Below are 19,917 nucleotides of genomic sequence, written 5' to 3' on the forward strand. Positions count from 1 at the left end.
TTAGCTAATTCTAATTACTGATTAATTCAAATTTTTGGATGCAAAAATTACATTCAATTATCAGGGGTAGACTGTATATACAATCACAACTATTACTCTTGACTTTATCAACACGCTGTTTTTATTTATTCCTGAGCAGCAAATCGTGACTGAGCCCCATTGTAAGTCCAAACTCTCAACGATAATTTGTTTCAAGGAATTGAAGCCAGTGATCTAATTCTATATTTAGGTTTGTGATTGCCTCGACAACAGCTCCAAGAATAAACCCAGCTTGGGATAAAAGTGATGCACAGCTCTCCCATAGGCTGGCAGCTCCCGAGTACACAAGGCAGATTTTGTAGCAGGTCAGTAATGAACCTGTTACCACATTCATCATACTCACTGCTCACTCAGGAGGTGTGCAGGAGGGAATACCCTTCCTGCTGCACTTAATGAGAAAGAAGAAAAGAGGAAAGACCTTGTATTTATATAGTGCCTTTCACAACTTTAGGATGTCCCAAAGCGCTTTACAGCCAATATAGTTCCTTTGAAGTATAGTCACTGTTGTAAAGTAGGAGACTTTCTGTCTAGTCTTTTTCTTCCCTGCCCAGCTTCTAAGACTACTGATTCAAGGTGGAATATGACTTTATAGACACTGGCAGCCTTTGAGTACTTCACCCCAAGTAGTCATTCCTCATATGTAAATGTTGGTAGGATATTCTACAAAGGAAGGCATAATGACTTTTAAATGCCCTCTGAAATGGCCTAACAAGGGCAATTAGGGATGGGCAATAAATGCTGGCCTAGCCAGCGATGCCCACATCCCATGAACAAATTAAAAAAAACAACCAAGCTGAATGCTGTCCTTGCCTGGCAGATAACTGGCAGAGTAACAGCACAGGCTGATTTTTCACCTTCCAAATCCAGGGGTACTGAGTCCTATCATAGTTCTAATACTGGCTTGGCCAAAATCAGTAAACTCATCTGAAACCAGGGATCAGATCTAGGACCCTCCTGGGTATGGCTCAGTATCATACTGGAGAGTGTATTTACCAACTGACTAACTGAACTGCTATCGGTACAGTTTTGAGAAGAGGATGTGTAAAAATGACTGCCCACGGGTGAGGTAGATGAAGTGGATTAAAAGCTTCTTTCTCTTCTCATTTGATATGAAAGTGCAATGTTCAAGTACAAATGAAAATTATATCTCAGGTGGGAAATCCTGTTAGGCTTTGCACTTCTAACCAGATGCTCAGGAATCACAGACTGAGCTGACATTTGAATCTGCTGATCCTCCTTGTATGAACTTCACCATTTCTCAGCTTGATTGCTAGATCTGATCTAATATTCCAGCATGAGTCCAGCTAACAATGAAAACCACAGCCACAAGACATGGTGATTTTTCACACATCTACTGATTATCCCATAGTTTTTGATAATAGGAAAAAGTTCTAAGGTGAGTCCCCCCATCTCCTCCAAAGCATCAAACCATAGAGAAAGTAACATATTTTTACATGGAGCAATTTAATTAACTACCAAGGAGAGGCATCATTTGGCTGCACTTGTGCGCCTGTTCAATGAGGCAGAGGGTGGAGGTCTGAGAACAGATTGCCTGATTGCCTACTCCAGTACATTATGAATAACTGGTAACTGGATTATGCTTCTCATGTAACTGAAATGCATCACAGTGCTTAATGAGGAAAAAAGTGAACACTGATCAGAAGGAGAAAGAAGCTTTGAGGTGGAGGTGTGGTGGAGAGGAAACTAAAGACAAGGTAGAAAAGGGTCTTTAGGGTACTTTTGAAGGGAACATTAATGAGGACCTTTTTGCCACGTTATATTTTTCTTCTTGTCCACCCCATCATGAGTAGACAATGAACCATCCTTTTGTCCAAAAGATGCAAACAGGTGGCCTGCATTAAGATTTCAGCTGAAAAAACATCTGTACCAGTCACTAGGAAATGCACAAACAGTATCCAGGGTGATTCCACTTCTGATTGTTTCTTCCAGTGTGGAGAAATTGGCACTCAGATTAGGAATTAGGATTTGGGATGTAAGCTCCTGTTCCATGGTGATGTACATTGTGATACCAACCTGATGTACCAATGGGTCACATATTAATGAAGACCATGGTGCAGAGTCCAAAGTAGGGTTGATGCCTTTTTCCCAAAGTCCTGAATTAAACAGGGAGCAGGATAAAAATAGGGGAAATGGGATGGAATTTGAGTTCTCATGTTTTCTTTGCTTATGATGAAAATTGATTAAAAAGCCTCAATAACAACAATAGAATAAATGACACTGTGAAGAGCAGGGCTAACATTGCTCCCTCAACCGACACTAGCAAAACAGTTTGATCATTCATGTCATTTGATACTGTGGGACCTTGCTATTTGCAAATTGGCCGCCATATCTGCCTACATAGCAACAGAGATTGCGCTTCAAAAGTAATTAATTGGTTGCAAAGTCGTTATGACATCCTGAGGACATGATAAGCTGTTCTTACTTCTTCATTTATTCAAAAGCACCTAAAATGCAGGCAGACCTTGGTTTAACCCTTCATCCAAATGTTGCAGTAGAATGTCAGCCTGGATTATTTGCTCAAGTAATATGGGGACATACTGGTAACCGTCTGACTGAAGCCAGTGTTCACCATATTCATCCAATTTACACACATATGTGCATCACATATGTTCATGCTATCCAATAACACAGTCATTTTTACTTAGAGACACTAGCAAAATGAATCCAGGCTATACCTACTTAAAATAAACCGCCTGGATTCACAGTGTGGCAGAGTTTCAAAAAAGAAATGGGAATGGATTTCTCCTTCATAAAATAATTCTTATAAAATATGAAGTGTTCACTCTCAGTCCTAATATATAAAACAACTAATGAAAACAACATATAACAGTGGTTGTGATACCTTCATGACTCCTTCTAATATGACTGCAGATTTATGAGACAGCACGCTTTACTGTGGTCTTTCTCTTATTAAATGATCTACCCTCCCCCGCCTCCTCCATTAACATCATAGCTCAGTTTTTAACCTTTACCTTGTTGAATAGGCAGGAGCTGTACACAAAACCCAACAAATAATGTGGCAAACTCTTTAACAGGTCAGCAATATTTTTAGTTACTTCTCCCAAGATGGGGTGCGTTTGGATTAATTTGAGTCTGAATAAAGAAGTCTTGTGTGCAAGTAGATGGGGGCAATTTTAACTCCCGGGGGTTTCCTGTGAGAAACCATAGGATTCAGTTTCAGATCCACCTGGGAACAGTATATGACAATTTTAACCCTCATTACCCTGCTGCTCCTTCACTTTCTGCCTGTTCTGACAGAGAGTGGTTGCTGGCCTCACAAATATGGCATGCAGTTAAGTGTGAGGAAGGGAGTTCTAGGAGGATTTCACAGGAGGGAATTGGGAGTGGAGTGAGCAGCATGGGGAGAAGAGTCCAGGACAGGAGAGAGACCTAAACTTTCCCGCGAGTCCCAGAGGAGTACTCCTGCTCCTCCTGGCCCCAACAAAAGAAAGTAAACAACTTACCTTCCAGGATCCTTTCACACTCCACCCTCCTTAGACCTTCTCAAGCCCATGTTAGAATGCTGTGAGAATCTGACTGATGTCCTCTGATCCCGGTCTGAATATGTTAATTAAGACCCAACCAGTTTCAAATGAGTGCCTTATGCTGAGAAGAGCAGGTTAAAACCAAACATGGTGGAATTCAGGCAAATCTCCAGTGAGTAAGTAGGGTGGGGCATTTTAACTGCCCACCCTCCCAGTAGGGTTAAGGTACTCCCAGGATCTCCACAGGCTGCAAGGCATCTGACACAATTGAGATCATCTCCACATTGCCAGGGAATTACATGTGTGCCCACCACACCACTGGGAATTGGACACACATGCAGGACACATGGATGTCAACTAGTCATTCATGAACTAGTTGCATGCATAGCCACTAAACCAATAGGCATGTTGGCAATATAGACCACTAAACCACTGTTGAAAGTCAATGAATAGCTAAAGCAACAAAACAAAAATGGAACTAAGCTGTAAGACTACTACAATTGATATACAGGACCAATTTTTTAACACAGGTCAGGAATCAATGGTGCAGGTTCTTAAAATTAACAGGGAGGCAAAGGGCAAGATGCTTTTTGTGCTAAGCAAACAACAGAGCAGTGTAAATCGACCGGCAAATTCTGCATTTTTGCAACTCATGCCTTATCTGTTAATACTGGATTTCTGGGCCTTATTTACATGGTACAACTCTGACTCCCACCTGAAGCTGGAGGGAATGACATCACCACAGTAATGGTCCCTGGCAAGGTAAGAAACCATTTCAAGGTGGGGGGAGTCCGATTCAAATGCTTAGATGTAACAAAGTACACTGACTATATAACTTGCCCTGCACTGTAATATTCGAACAGAATATATTGCTTGTGACTGCTGTGCTAAACCATGCAAAACATGCTGTCCCCATAACAGACATCATCTTGTTTATACTGTGATCTATGTTTTATAAGTCCCTCAAAATCATGTAAAGCACCATCTCTATAAAAAGCCTCTCATTGTAACATGGACAGAGCATGAATACTCCAGACAATTGAGAATTGAGATAAGACAAATCCGGCCTCTTTTGCATCTCCCACTCCCTTCACCCGACTGTGTGTTCAGCTGTATAAGGTCCTGAGTTCTGGAATTCCCTCTTTAAACCTCACCCCTCTTCTTTAAGACCCTTCTCAAAACTTAGCTCTTTAACAAAGCTTTCATTCATCCCTGCTAATATTGCTTTTGTTGGCTTTTTTGTCTGATTTCACTTCTGTAAACTGCCTTGGGTTTTTTTTCCCTATTTTAAAGACATCATTTATATGCAAATTGTTGACTTTAATCCCCTTTTTTTCCTATAAAGCTCTCTACTGGAGCACATGTGTGCTCCACACAGAATCAATATCAAGCATTCTCCTGCATTTCCCTGCATATACTGCCATTGCAAATCAGGATATTATTCATTTCTCGTGTAATCTGGTTTCCAAACAACAGATTGAAAACGTATTTTTTGTGCAATGTTGCAAAGCAGATTCTAATGGATCATATAAAAGAACATCTTTAACATGTTCTTTAAATGGCTCCTAAGCAGTGTTATCCAGCAAGGGGTAGCTTTTAAGAGGTTCCTTCAACCCTGTCCCACTGGGCTATGTTAGAAACTAGGGTCCGATCCGAATTCTTCCCTAAACGCCTCCACCTCTCCACTTCTCCTCCACCTTTAGGACCCTCCTTAAAATCCACTTCTTTGACCAAGTTTTCGGACATTCTTCCTAATATCTTGTTTTTTGGCTCGACATAGTTCTTTTGGAGTACGCTTCTGACCGACTACGTGATCAGTTTGTAACTGTCCACCCACCCAGTTTCTGCCAGGTCAGTAGGGTTAAAATCACGCCAATAATTTTTATGCTTTTGATTAGGTAATAAAAACAACCAATCAAGCTGCCTGTAGGTGCAAATAAAACGTATTTTTTTTCATTTTAAACAATGAGATTTTTTTGAAATGTTTTGGAAGTCCAACTCCAGTTGGATAGTAAATCCTACTGGGTACGGACATCCAGATAACAACAGGCTCTCCTTTATATCAATGACCCAGAGTCTGTGAAAAATTAATTGTAAACCCTTGTGTGTTCGCTGCTTTATGCAAAACTGCAACCCCAAATCGTACAAGATTGTTGCAGATAGCCAAGGTAATTCACTATAATTGGGCCATTATCTCCAAACAGAAGAACTGAAATTCAAGTTTGCTGGAGGTAACTTCATTTTGAAGCACATTAATTACAGAATTTGGACACAAGTAATGACATGACCATTGGCATAGCATAAACATCATCAATTTATTGATGCAAACAATATTTCTGCTATAGAACCCCTTTCCTCTTATTCTTTATTTTCTTCCTTTTCCCTCTGCCAAAGCTTTCGCTACACCTCAGGCTGATGAGCTTCACCTATCTCTCCTCCAGTTTCACTCTCGATTTGGCTGATACATTGCACATTAGCAGCCTGGGGTAACTCTCCACCATCGTCCCCCCCTCCCCCACAACTCCCCATAACTGTGGCAAAGTGCCTGGACACTGCTTGGCACCCATCTTTTGATGGCACAGTTGATATCAGTAAATAACATGAGGCAAGGTGGATATCAAGGTTTGAACCTATGCCCTACCTCTCGCTGGCACTGCTTGTTCATTTTCTGACAAATTGCTCTAGAAATACTGTAATTTGAGATCTTGAGTAGAATATGCTTTCAATACTTTGCTCACACGAAGTGGTAAAGTCTCCTACCCTCTTGTAGATGTCCTCGCTGCTGTCATCATATTTCTGTTGTATTCGCTCCTCCAGGAAATAGATCCTGAGCTTGAGACTGAAGTTTTCTTTTTTCAAGTCATTTAGATGCTGGGAAAGAGTACGGTAACCGTTAGACATGGCAGGTGATAAGGGGGGGGCAACTGCCACCCCCCTCCCACTCAGTGTAGTAACATCTCAAAACAGACTAGAAGTAAAACCAACGAAACATCGTGAAAGCTGTGAGGACTCTCTCAGCATGCAGTCAATGTGCCATCGAAGCTCACATTAGGGTGTAGGGAAAGCCAAGACTTTTTTTTATCTCAGAGGAATGACAGGAATCTTGAACAGACCAGTATACTGCATGACAAGTGGCGCAACTGATGTAAATCGATCCCATTACCAGTGAGAGGCCTTGGCTAACTTCACATCACCTTATTAGTTTCACATTGGCAGTTGCCTGCTAGTCTCCTTCTCCTTGCCCAGCAGTATTTCAAATTGAGCAAGCATTTTAGAACTGCTTAGAGAATTTTAGAATAAAAAACATTGTGATAAATAAACTTTACAATCATGTCCAACATTTAATGCATTTTCTTAATTTTAAACAAGGGATAGTGTCATCTGAACCCTTTAAGATAAACAATTATGAAGAATTCAGTTTAGGCTGAAAACAAAAGCAAAATACTGCAGATGCTGAAAATCTGAACTAACAGAAAATGCTAGAAATACTCAGCAGGTCAGGCAGCATTTTGGAGAGAGAAACAGAGTTAACGTTTCAGGTTGATGACCTTTCAGCAGAACAGGGAAAAGTTCTGAATATATATTTTTTCTGTTTTTAGTACATTTAAATATCATCAATTCGCAAGGAGGTACTATGAACCAGACATATAAAGGAGCTAAATTAACATCGACAAAGATAGTCATTAACCCAGAGTGCTTCAGTGATTTAATAATTTCAAGTGCACAGAAATTCCAGGATCAAAAGTTGACAGAGGGGAGAGTGCAATAGCAAGGTCCTGTGACAACTATGGCCTGGCTGCTTACAACAACAGACTGATTGACACTGCAAGACTGAATAACTCATTCTAGTTGTTTCTCCTGATTATATCAATAGGCACTATTTCAACTTTTCTTTATCAATAAGTAGAAGGGAAAAAATATGGTCAAGCTCTGATCATTCCTATACTACTTTGATACTTAAAAGTGATTCAGACAGTTGTACACACTGTTTAATGTCAGATTTCAGAGACCTATTGCAGACTTAAGTGTTAGGTTTGAACAAACTGTTCACTAGTTTGCTTTCAGTAATTAAAGTGCTGAGGGGAACAGATCAGATTTGAGGCTTCTCGATAAACGCTGGATCTTTGCACCACAAAGGCTAGCATAACAGGAATCGTGGACAGCCACTGCAAAACACATTCATTTGTGAATACTTTAAACAATAGATAACATCATACTGGTATCATCTCTCTTTCACAAGAGCAAGTAACTCAGGGAAGTGAATTTTATATTATTAGTAGGGAATGCGTTACTGTGTTCATATCAAATTCCATATTGGCACACTGTCTGGTGGGATGTGACAAGTGGTGTTTCCCAAGGCTCTGTACTGGATTTTCACCATATTTCTTAATGATTTGGATGAAGGAATAGAGAGTTTGAAGATGACACTAAGTTAGGAGGGACAGTAAGTATTGCAGATGGGAGCAGGATAGTGCAAAGGGACGTAGACAGATTAAGTGAGTGAGTAAAACTATTGCAACTGGAGTTCAATGTGGGCAAATGTGAGGTCATTCACTTTGGATCCAAGAAAGATGGATCAGAGGCAAGAATGTTACCAACTGAGTGAAACTGACACATATTCTTAAATAAAAACAAGAAATGCTGGAAATACTCAGCAGGTCTGGCAGCATCTGTGGAGAGAGAAGCAGAGTTAACGTTTCAGGTCAGTGACCCTTCATCAGAACTTATATTCTTAAGTTTACCCCTCAACCATATTGCAGTGAATAGAACTAAAGATTGAATAAAAGTTGGACTTACATCGGAAACTGGTTTCCACCATTTTTGATTTACTCATAAAAGGAATATCGGTTGGAACAGCGTAATTCTCTACCAAGGCGAGAATGACATGAAGAAATATCATTGTACTTTGATTTTGTGTGCACAAAGATGAACATCCTTGTACAATAAATCAAGTACCTAAAGTTCCAAACAGCTTCCCTAATTTCGATCTCTGAAATGTGCATGTTGTGAATACATTAACACAGGCTGGAGCCCAATATTCTATTTTCACCAGATCAAAACAAAATCCCACCCGGACAGTCTAAATATGAGTCACCAGGGCACAGGGCAGCTGTGAAATACTCCATTAAAACCTCCAGAGATATTTTAGCATTGTGTGCTATTTGCTCCTGATGTCAGCCACTGCAGCGTCTGTCTCTGCACCAAAACAAACAGTGGATTGAATATCTGCTGCTAAATGTGTTGCGACTGACATCTGTTGATGGTATTTGGGTGGTTGTTCTTTAACAATCTGTCGGTTCTACACTATCAAGTTATTGCAGAACAATATATTGGAGGACTAGTATACAGTGACATGGAATGCTTGAACATCTGAAATAACAGAAAATGCTGCAAATACTCAGCAGGTCAGGCAGCATCTTTGGAAAGAGAACCAGAGGCCGGAATTTTACCCTCGGATGGGAGGTGGTGGGGGAGTCCAGAACCAGGGGTCATAGTCTCAGGATACAGGGTAATCCTTTCAGGACTGAGATGAGGAGAAATTACTTCACCCAGAGAGTGGTGAGCCTGTGGAATTTGCTACCACGAAAGCAGTTGAGGCCAAAACATTGTATGTTTTCAAGAAGGAGTTAGATATAGCTCTTGGGTCTAAATGGCTCAAAGGATATGGGGCGAAAGCGGGAACAGGTTACTGAGTTGGATGATCAGCCATGATCATAATGAATGGCGGAGCAGGCTTGAAGGGCCGAATGGCCTACTCCTGCTCCTATTTTCTATGTTTCTAACCGAAAAGTCGGTGGCGATCCCGCCTCCACCTGGCCTGGGGATCCAGACTGCATTTTACGGTCCCCAGGCCCTTAATTGGTCTGAAGTGGGACTTCCACCTCATTGAGGCAGGAAGTCCCGTCTAATGGAGGTGCCGGCCAATCAGTGGGCCGGCAGCTCTTAGTTCCAACAGTGCCACTGGGAGCGGTGGCCACTGCTGGGACTGCAACCCAGCTTCAAGAAGAAGAGGAAGGACGGCCCAGGAAAAGGTAAGTTTTTGGGGCCTCGCCGGGGGTGATCGGTTGGGCCCCAGTGAGGCAAGGGTGACCGATTGGGGGGACAGGGGCTGTGTTGGGTGTTCAGGGTGGTTGGGGCATTGGGAGCAGCCCTCCGTCGGGCACATGGTGCCTGATCAGGAGGCGCCCCCCCAGCTGTCAGAAAGTCGCCGGCTTGCCAATGGTAAGACCCTGTGGCAGCAGGCGGAGGCCCTTAAGTGGCCATTAACTGGCTACTTAAGGGCCTTGATTGGCCGGGGGCGGGCGGGCCATCTTTTGCCACCATTGCCCCAGGTAAAATGGCGGCGAAGGCAGGAGCGGGTTGGGAAGGGCCCCCTGAGCCTCCCACTCCATTTTACGGCCCGCCGGCGCCCCCCCCCCCCACCACCATCCTGCTCTTTGTTGGGATGGGGGTGGGGGGTAAAACTCTGGCCTGAGTTAACGCTTCAGGTCAATAACCTTTCATCAGAATGGGGAAAAGTTCTGAATGTATATATTTTTTTCTGTTTTTAATACATTTAAATATCATCAATTTGCGAGATACAATGAACCTGACATATGAAGGAGGTAATTAATATTGACAGAGATAGTCATTAACTTTGAGTGTTTCAATGATTTCATAATTTCAGGTGCACAGAATGACCAGGATGATTCTTGAACTGTCCGATCGCTAAAGTACCAGACTCAGCCACATTGCTCTGTGAAGTGCTCGTCAAATTCATCATCAGCTGCCATATTGATAGAATCCTACATATCTGTTTCCTCCCCCTATCTTTCTTAAAAGCTGTTGGTAGGATATGCTTCCCTATGCACAGGGCATCTTTCTCCAGCTCAGTCAAATGGCCATTCTTTATGTGAGCCTGGAGAGTAATTATTGGGAGGCCATTTAACTATGATGGGTACCACAGCCAACCTCAATCCTATTCTCATCTATTATCTACATATATATGTTTATTTACATATATATAGTTCCAGAGGGAAATCACTGGATATTCATCATGAGTGGGAACCCTACCTGATTTTACCACTCCTTGGCCCAGGAATGTAGCTATCAGTTATAACAAACAAACTGATACCCTGGCTTGATCAGCTAACCCAGAACTAATCAGAATCAAGCACAAAACATTTTTGGTTTGTATGGCTTTGTAACACATTGGGTAGTACAGTTACCAAGTAAGCCATAGGGGAAGTTTTTGGGTTGTTCTTCCTTACCAAGCTGTCAATCCTATACAGCACAAAAACCTGACATTTGTGGCAATGCAGTGTATTTGTGGACCAGCAGAACATGGGTGTGCCCACTTTATTCTCTAATTGTTGAGACCAATCTCAGTTGCATCAACATATGAAAAGGTAGAGCAAATTCACCAGTCATTCCATGCATGGAAATTATATTCATACCACTTTAGATCTATGCAATACTCTGAGAGTGAGCTAACCCCAGTAAGCATCTGTACATGGTAAACAAAAGTAACCAGAGAAGGAGAATTGGTCTGAGCTCAAATGTTTAAAGATTATGGGGAAGAATTTCCACAGAGTTCTTTCGATCTCCTGCCACAACTTCAGCAAAAGATTAGCAAATGATGTAGAGTCAATTTTAGCAATTAACCTTTTTTCTCCGGGAGTTCCATCAATCCTCTGCCGGAGAACTCCTGTGAAAATTCCAGGTATAAGTAATGCATTTCGATTCCCACTGGAACATGAAAGCATCTCTTTACCAAGATTTATCACAGCATCTGTTATGCAATCTGGGGGTAGAAATGCTGTTGTGTTTGTTGATATCAGTCAAGTTGCTATTCATTACAGGTGACAAACCACAAGGGAGGTGACAACTGTGTATTTGAGTCTTAAAAGAAGCTGGGCTGGATGTGCTGGCTGCCCTTTTCTCATTCCTACAATTCTTATGTTAAATCTTCTCTTGCAGGAACACAGTCTGTAATCATTGCAGACAACTCCATTGGTAACCAAAATAAAAGCAAAATACTGCAGATGCAGGAAATCTGAAATAAAAACAAGAAATGCTGGAAATGCTCAGCAGGTCTGGCAACATCTGTGCAGAGAGAAACAGAGTTAACATTTCAGGTCAGTAACCCTTCTTCAGAACTGACAAATTAGAAATGTAAAAGATTTTAAGCGAGTAAAGCGGGGGTGGGGCAAGAGATAACAAGGGCGGCGCAGTGGTTAGCACCGCAGCCTCACAGCTCCAGCGACCCGGGTTCAATTCTGGGTACTGCCTGTGTGGAGTTTGCAAGTTCTCCCTCTGTCTGCATGGGTTTTCGCCGGGTGCTCCGGTTTTCTTCCACCACCAAAAGACTTGCAGTAGATAGGTAAATTGGTCATTATAAATTGCCCCTAGTAGAGGTAGGTGGTAGGGAAACAGGTGGGGATGTTGTAGGAATATGGGATTAGTGTAGGATTAGTATAAATGGGTGGTTGATGGTCGGCACAGACTTGGTGGGCCGAAGGGCCTGTTTCAGTGCTGTATCTCTAATTAAAAATAATAAAAATAAAAGAGATGGTATTGATAGGACAAGGTCACAGAGAGTAATTGACCAGAAGGTCATGGAACAAAGGCAAACGGTATGTTAATGGTGTGCTGAAAGACAAAGCATTGTCTTTACCAATTTTTAGCACATCAAGTGTCTCAACTACCTCCTCTTTCACCATGACATGGGCAACATGTTCTTCCTTGATAAAGACAGATGCAAAATACTCATTTAGTACCTCAGCCATGCCCCCTGCCTCCATATGTAAATGCCTTTTTAGGTCCCTAAATGGCCTCACTCCTCCTTTTAACACACCCTTTTAACTATTTATGCCACTAAGGACTTTTAGATTCCCTTTTATGTTAGCTGCCAGTCTCTTCTCATATTCTCTCTTTGCTTTTCTTATTTGGTTTTTCACTTCCCCTCTGAACCATTTATATTCAGCCTGGTTTTCACTTGTATTATCCATGTGACATCTGTCATATACATTCTTTTTCTGCTTCATCTTACCCTCTTTTTCTTTCATCATCCAGGGAGCTCTGAATCTGTTTGCCCTACCTTTTCCCCTATCGGGAATGTACCTTGGCCTAACCTGAGCTATCTCCTCTTTAAAGTCAGCCCATTGTTCTGTAATAGTTTTGCCTGCCAATCTTTGATTCCAATTTACTTGGGCCAGATACGTTCTCACTCCACTATTGTTGGCCCTCCCCCAATTAATTATCTTTACTCTGGATTGTTTCTTGTTACTTTCCATAGCTAACATAAATGTTATGATGCTATGGTCACTGTCCTCTAAATATTCCCCTACTGACACTTGATTCACTTGACTCACCTCATTCCCAGACCCAGCAACACCTCCTTCCTCATTGGACTGGAAACATACTGATATAGAAAATTCTCCTGAACATGCTCTAGAAACTCTTGCCCTCTCTGCCCTTTACACTATTATCTTTTTTGGAATATATAAATGACTTGGATCTTGGAATAGGGTAGAATTTCAAAAATTTGTCAATGATACCAAACTTGAAGGAGTGACAAACAGTGAGGATGATACAAACTGCCTGCGACAGGACACAGATAGGCTAGCAGAATGGGCAGACAAGTGGCAGATGGAATTTAATACTGACAAGTGTGAGGTGATGCATTTTGGCATAAGGGATATGGTGAAGCAATATAGACTAAATGGTGCAGTTCTAAAGAGTGTGCAGGAACAGAGGGACCGAGGGGTGCATGTGCATCGATCTTTGAAGGTGGCAGGACATACTGAGAGAGTGGTTAGCAAAGCATATGGGATCCTGGGATTCATAAATAGAGGCATAGAGTACAAAAGCAGGAAAGTTATGCTGAGCCTTTATAAACCTTTAGTTAGGCCGTAACTAGAGTACTGCATCCAGTTCTGTTAACTACATTTTAGGAAGGATGTGAGGGTCCTTCAGAGGGTGCAGAGGATATTTACCAGAATGGTTCCAAGGATGGAGGACTTTAGTTACAAGGCTGGGTTGAAAAAGCTGGGTTGTTCTCCTTGGAGCAAAGGAGATTGAGGGAAGATTTGATTGAGGTCTACAAGAATATGACAGGATTAGATAAGTTAGACAAGGAAAACTGATGGTACAAGGACTAGGGGAGAAAGATTGAAGGTTTTGGGCAGGAGATGTAAGCGGAATGTGAGGAAGAACCTTTTTAGGCAGCGAGTACTGGAACTCGCTGCCCATGAGGGTAGAGAGAATCAATGATTTCAAAAGGAAATTGAATGGGCACTTGAAGGAAATAAACTTGTAGAGCTATGGGGATCGAGTGGGGGAGTGGGACTGACTGGATTGCTCTGCAGAGAACCAATGTGGACTCGTTGGGCCAAATGGGCTCCTTCTATTCCGTAAAATGACTCTATAACTCTATGACTATCCCAGTCTATATTAGGATCCTTAAGGTCCCCCTTTATAACTACTCTATAATTGAGTAAGACAATTTTACACCATGTGAATTTCCTCAGCAGTTAGATCCTGCCCACATTTCCATTCTCCACTACACTTATTCCTCCTGAAGACAGACAGAGCACATTGCCTGAAACGTCGAGGCCTGACAGTTCTTCCAAGGACTCCTTTTTTCAAGGAACAACTGCTGTTTTCAGAGCAAATTCACATGGTGCAAAACCACAAAATTGTCTTACTCAATGTTATTGCTCTCACCATGAAAACCTTCAAACAACTTTTGCTTGATAATTCTTGCATCTCTCTATAATTTCCTGACAGATTTGTTCCTCTATATTTTTCCCACTAGTTGGTAGCCTATAGAATACAACCAGCAATGTTATGGTACCTCTATTGATTCTTAGTGACAACATTTTCTCTGGAGTACAGTTCTTGGTTGTGGTCCACCCAGCGGTCCATTTGCTTGCGTTGGTCAGTGATCGTGTCACCTGATTTAGACATGAGGGGGGCGATCTTCCTGATGGTTGGCCCAAAAGCTCTCTTAATGCCATCATACATTCCTCTTATGTTTCCGGTGTCGGAGGCCAGCTGAATACGACTGCATAGGTGTTGCTAGTAGTCATTTGCGCAGCGCCTGGCTGTTCTTTGTGCAGCGCTTCTGGCTACTTTAAGTGCGACGGATGTGAACTCGCTGGGTGCTTTCTTGTAGTTCAACAGTGCAATGCACTTAGCGGCTATGACAGGTTCCAACTCTTCAAAGTGAGATTGAAATCAGTCTGCATTCTGCTTCACACGTTTGCCATAGGTGGTCATTGCTGAGTCATAGATGGCGTCTCTGATGTGGGCCCACTTGGTCTCTGCATCCCCTGCAGGAGTGTTTTGAAGGGCTTTTTCAAATGAATGTAGAAACTTATGTAACAGCTGAGGATAAGAAATTCTGTTAGTGTTGATGTGCGGGCGGCCCTTCTGCTTGGAGTGATGCAGCTTCTTTGGTCTGAGTCTAACCTTGCTGCACGCCCGGGAGTGCTCGGTGTCGCAGTCCGCACTGTGGAAGCTGCGTGTGATTTGAACGCTGTGTACAGAGGCTCGCCGTGTGACAATGAGGTCCAGCTGGTGCCAACAACGTGATCTTGCACTACCAAGAACTATACTCCAGGGAAAATATTGTCACTGAGACTGACCTCAATGCAGCCCAGTCTCTGCCAGTCATGGATGAGCTGGACGAACAGCCAACAAAATCAGAACTCAGTGATGCCATTGATTCCCTAGCGAGTGGAAAAGCCCCTGAAATAATCAAGAGTGCCAAGCCTGTTATACTCTCAGCACTCCATGAACTGCTTTGCCTGTGCTGGGATGAGGGAGCAGTACCACAGGACATGCGTGATGCCAATATCATCACCCTTTATAAGAACAAGGGTGACTGCAACAACTACCGTGGAAGCTCCCTGCTCAGCATAGTGGGGAAAGTCTTCGCTCGAGTCGTTTTAAACAGACTCCAGAAGCTGGCTGAGCGTGTCTACCCTGAGGCACAGTGTGCCTTTCGAGCAGAGAGTCCACCATTGACATGCTGTTCTCCCTTCGCCAGCTACAGGAGAAATGCCGCGAACAACAGATGCCCCTCTAGGTTGCTTTCATTGATCTCACCAAAGCCTTTGACCTCGTCAGCAGACGTGGTCTCTTCAGACTACTAGAAAAGATCGGATGTCCACCAAAGCTGCTAAGTATCATCACCTCATTCCATGACAATATGAAAAGCATAATTCAGCATAGCGGTGCCTCATCAGACCCCTTTCCTATCCTGAGTGGCGTGAAACAGGGCTGTGTTCTCGCACCTACACTGTTTGGGATCTTCTTCTCCCTGCTGATCTCACATGCATTCAAGTCTTCAGAAGAAGGAATTTTCCTCCACACAAGATCAAATGGCAGGTTGTTCAACCTTGCCCGTCAAAGAGCGAAGACCAAAGTACGGAAGGTCCTCATCAGGGAACTCCTCTTTGCTGACGATGCTGCATTAACATCCCACACAGAAGAGTGTCTGCAGAGACTCATCAACAGGATTGCGGCTGCCTGCAACAAATTTGGCCTAACCATCAGCCTCAAGAAAACGAACATCATGGGACAGGATGTCAGAAATGCTCCATCCATCAATATCGGCGACCACACTCTGGAAGTGGTTCAAGAGTTCACCTACCTCGGCTCAACAATCACCACTAACCTGTCTTTTTTTAAAAATTCATTCATGGGATCTGGGCGTCGCTGGCCAGGCCAGCATTTATTGCCCATCCCTATTGGCCCTTGAGAAGGTGGTGGTGAGCTGCCTTCTTGAACTGCTGCAGTCCATTTGGGGTAGGTATACCCACAGTGCTGTTAGGAAGGGAGTTCCAGGATTTTGGCCCAGCGACAGTGAAGGAACGGCGATATCGTTCCAAGTTAGGATGGTGTGTGACTTGGAGGGGAACTTGCAGGTGGTGGTGTTCCCATGCATTTGCTGCCCTTGTCCTTCTAGTTGGTAGAGGTCATGGGTTTGGAAGGTCCTGTCTAAGGAGACTTGGTGCATTGCTACAGTGCATCTTGTAGATGGTACACACTGCTGCCACTGTGCGTCGGTGGTGGAGGGAGTAAATGTTTGTAGATGGGGTGCCAATCAAGCGGGCTGCTTTGTCCTGGATGGTGTCGAGCTTCTTGAGTGTTGTTGGAGCTGCACCCATCCAGGCAAGTGGAGAGTATTCCATCACACTCCTGACTTGTGCCTTGTAGATGGTGGACAGGCTTTGGGGAGTCAGGAGGTGAGTTACTCGACTCAGGATTCCTAGCCTCTGACCTGCTCTTGTAGCCACGGTATTTATATGGCTACTCCAGTTCAGTTTCTGGTCAATGGTAACCCCCTAGGATGTTGATAGTGGGGGATTCAGCGATGGCAATGCTGTTGAATGTCATGGGGAGATGGTTAGATTCTCTCTTGTTGGAGATGGTCATTGCCTGGCACTTGTGTGGCGCGAATGTTACTTGCCACTTATCAGCCCAGCCTGGATATTGTCCAGGTCTTGCTGCATTTCTACACAGACTGCTTCAGTATCTGAGGAGTCACAAATGCTGCTGAACATTGTGCAATCATCAGCGAACATCCCCACTTCTGACCTTATGATTGAAGGAAGGTCATTGATGAAGCAGCTGAAGATGGTTGGGCCTAGGACACTACGTGAGGAACTCCTGCAGTGATGTCCTGGAGCTCAGATGATTGACCTCCAACAACCACAACCATCTTCCTTTGCGCTAGGTATGACTCCAGCCAGTGGAGGGTTTTCCCCCTGATTCCCATTGACCTCAGTTTTGCTGGGGCTCCTTTATGCCATACTCGGTCAAATGCTGCCTTGATGTCAAGGGCAGTCACTCTCACCTCACCACTTGAGTTCAGCTCTTTTGTCCATGTTTGAACCAAGGCTGTAATGAGGTCAGGAGCTGTGTGGCCTTGGCGGAACCCAAACTGAGCGTCACTGAGCAGGTTATTGCTAAGCAAGTGCCGCTTGATGGCACTGTTGATGACACCTTCCATCACTTTACTGATGATTGAGAGTAGGCTGATAGGGCGGTAATTGGCCGGGTTGGACTTGTCCTGCTTTTTGTGTACAGGTCATACCTGGGAAATTTTCCACATTGCAGGGTAGATGCCAGTGTTGTAGCTGTACTGGAACAGCTTGTCTAGGGGCACAGCAAGCTCTGGAGCACAGGTCTTCAGTACTATTGCCGGAATATTGTCAGGGCCCATAGCTTTTGCAGTATCCAGTGCCTTCAGTCGTTTCTTGATATCACGTGAAGTGAAGCAAATTGGCTGAAGTCTGGCATCTGTGATGCTGGGGACTTCAGGAGGATGGGGACTTCTCGATGCAGAAATCAACAAGCGCATGGGAAAGGCGTCTGCTGCTATGTCCAGACAGGCCAAGAGAGTGTGGGAAAATGGCGCACTGACACGGAACACAAAAGTCCGAGTGTATCAAGCCTGAGTTCTCAGTACCTTGCTCTACGGCAGCGAGGCCTGGACAACGTATGTCAGCCAAGAGCGACGTCTCAACACATTCCATCTTCGCTGCCTCCGGAGAATCCTTGGCATCAGGTGGCAGGACCGTATCTCCAACGCAGAAGTCCTCGTGGCGGCCAACATCCCCAGCATATACACCCTACTGAGCCAGAGGCGCTTGAGATGCTTGGCCATGTGAGCGCATGGAAGATGGCAGGATCCCCAAGGATACATTGTACAGCGAGCTCGCCACTGGTATCAGACCCACCGCCGTCCATGTCGCCACTTTAAAGACATCTGCAAACGCGACATGAAGTCCTGTGACATTGATCATAAGTCGTGGCAGTCAGTTGCCAGTGATCGCCAGAGCTGGCGGGCAGCCATAAAGGCGGGGCTAAAGAGTGGCGGGTCGAAGAGACTTAGCAGTTGGCAGGAAAAAAGACAGAAGCGCAAGGGGAGAGCTAACTGTGTAACAGCCCCGACAGCCAATTTTATCTGCAGCACCTGTGGAAGAGTCTGTCACTCTAGAATTGGCCTTTATAGCCACTCCAGGCTCTGCTTCACAAACCACTGACCATCTCCAGGCGCTTAATCATTGTCTCTCGAGACAAGGAGGCCAAAAAGAAGAAGATTGTTTCTTAGCTCCAACCAAATATCTTCTGTCCTTTACCCCTCTTGGACATCCTCTCTGTCCAGCACTGTAATGTTTTCCTTAATCAATATAGCTATCCCTCCTCCTTTCCTTCCTCCCATATCTTTCCTGAACACCATGTATCCAGCAATATTTAGTACCTAGTCCTGTCTTTTTTGAGCTGTTATCGCCATGACATCATTTTTCCACATAGCTATCTGTGCCTAAAGTTCACCAATCGTATTCACCACACTCTGCACATTTACTTACATACACAGTAAACCTAATTTAGAGCTTATTACATTCTCTCTTACTCTGATCCCACCTAATACCTTACTATTTCCTACTCTAGTGCTATCTGTCTTTCCCAATTCTCTGTGCACCCTGGCTTTCCTCTCTAACATTACCTCCTGGTTCCTACACCTCTGCCAAGTTAATTTAAATCCTCCCCAATAGCACTTGCAAATCGCCCCACAAGGACATTGGTTCTAATAATATTCAGGTGCAACCTGTCTGGCCTGTATAGGTCCCATCTCCCACAGAACCGGTCCCAATGTCCCAGGAATCTAAAGCCCTCCCTCCTGCACCATCTTTCCAGCCATGCATTCATCTGCTCTATCCTCCTTTTTCTATACTCACTTGCTGTGGTACTGGCAGTAATCCGGAGATTACTACCTTGAGGTCCTGCTTGCTAGTTTCTTTCCTTGCTCACTAAATTCTTCCTGCAGGACATCCCTCTTTCTACCTATGTCATTGGTATCGATATGGACCATGGCCGCTGGCTGTTCACCCTCTCTCTTCAGAGTGCTCTAAAGTCGCTCAGTGGCATCCTTGACCCTGGCACCAGTGAGGCAACATACCATCCTGGATTCACATCTGCGGCTGCAGAAATACCTGTCTGTTCCCCTAACTATTGAATCCCCTATTACTATTGCTTTTCCAATCTTCCTCCCGCCTCCCTCTACAGCTGAGCCAGCTGTGGTGCCGTGGACTAGACTCTGGCTGCACACCCCAGAGGAACCATCACTCTCACCAGTATTCAGAACAAATACTGGTTGGTGAGTGAGATTTTTTTTTTTTATTTCCAAAATATACTTTATTCATAAAAATCTGTAAAAATTACATTGCCAAACAGTTTCAAAACAGCACCAAAAAATACAAATATTGCAAGGGAGATCAGTTTCCTTCTATACTATCATGAGTTTCTTCACAACCCTTCCATTTCACAATTGTCATGTCAATTACAGTTTTACATTTACAGCAATTGAAAATATTAA

At 43.7% G+C, this 19,917-nt stretch overlaps 1 protein-coding gene and 1 long non-coding RNA gene across 4 annotated transcripts in view; one reads left to right on the forward strand and one right to left on the reverse strand.

Moving 5' to 3' along the window:
- pde4dip (phosphodiesterase 4D interacting protein) overlaps positions 1 to 19,917 on the reverse strand; it is a 536,621-nt gene that overhangs the window by 284,405 nt on the left and 232,299 nt on the right. For 2 of the 3 annotated variants that reach the window (XM_068037361.1, XM_068037360.1), the window contains exon 4: positions 6,306 to 6,416. In XM_068037361.1, coding sequence (XP_067893462.1) covers positions 6,306 to 6,416 — 111 coding nt within the window. Of the gene's footprint in view, positions 1 to 6,305; positions 6,462 to 19,917 lie in introns of those variants that run through there. The other variant, XM_068037363.1, reaches the window with a different exon arrangement.
- LOC137372912 (uncharacterized) overlaps positions 1 to 19,917 on the forward strand; it is a 33,275-nt gene that overhangs the window by 10,306 nt on the left and 3,052 nt on the right. Inside the window, exon 2 of the long non-coding RNA XR_010975529.1 lies at positions 11,505 to 11,662. This is a non-coding gene — a long non-coding RNA (uncharacterized lncRNA). The remainder of the gene's footprint in view (positions 1 to 11,504; positions 11,663 to 19,917) is intronic.

This window comes from Heterodontus francisci, chromosome 8 (assembly GCF_036365525.1).
Source record: "Heterodontus francisci isolate sHetFra1 chromosome 8, sHetFra1.hap1, whole genome shotgun sequence".
In the NCBI taxonomy this organism is placed as follows: domain Eukaryota; kingdom Metazoa; phylum Chordata; class Chondrichthyes; order Heterodontiformes; family Heterodontidae; genus Heterodontus; species Heterodontus francisci.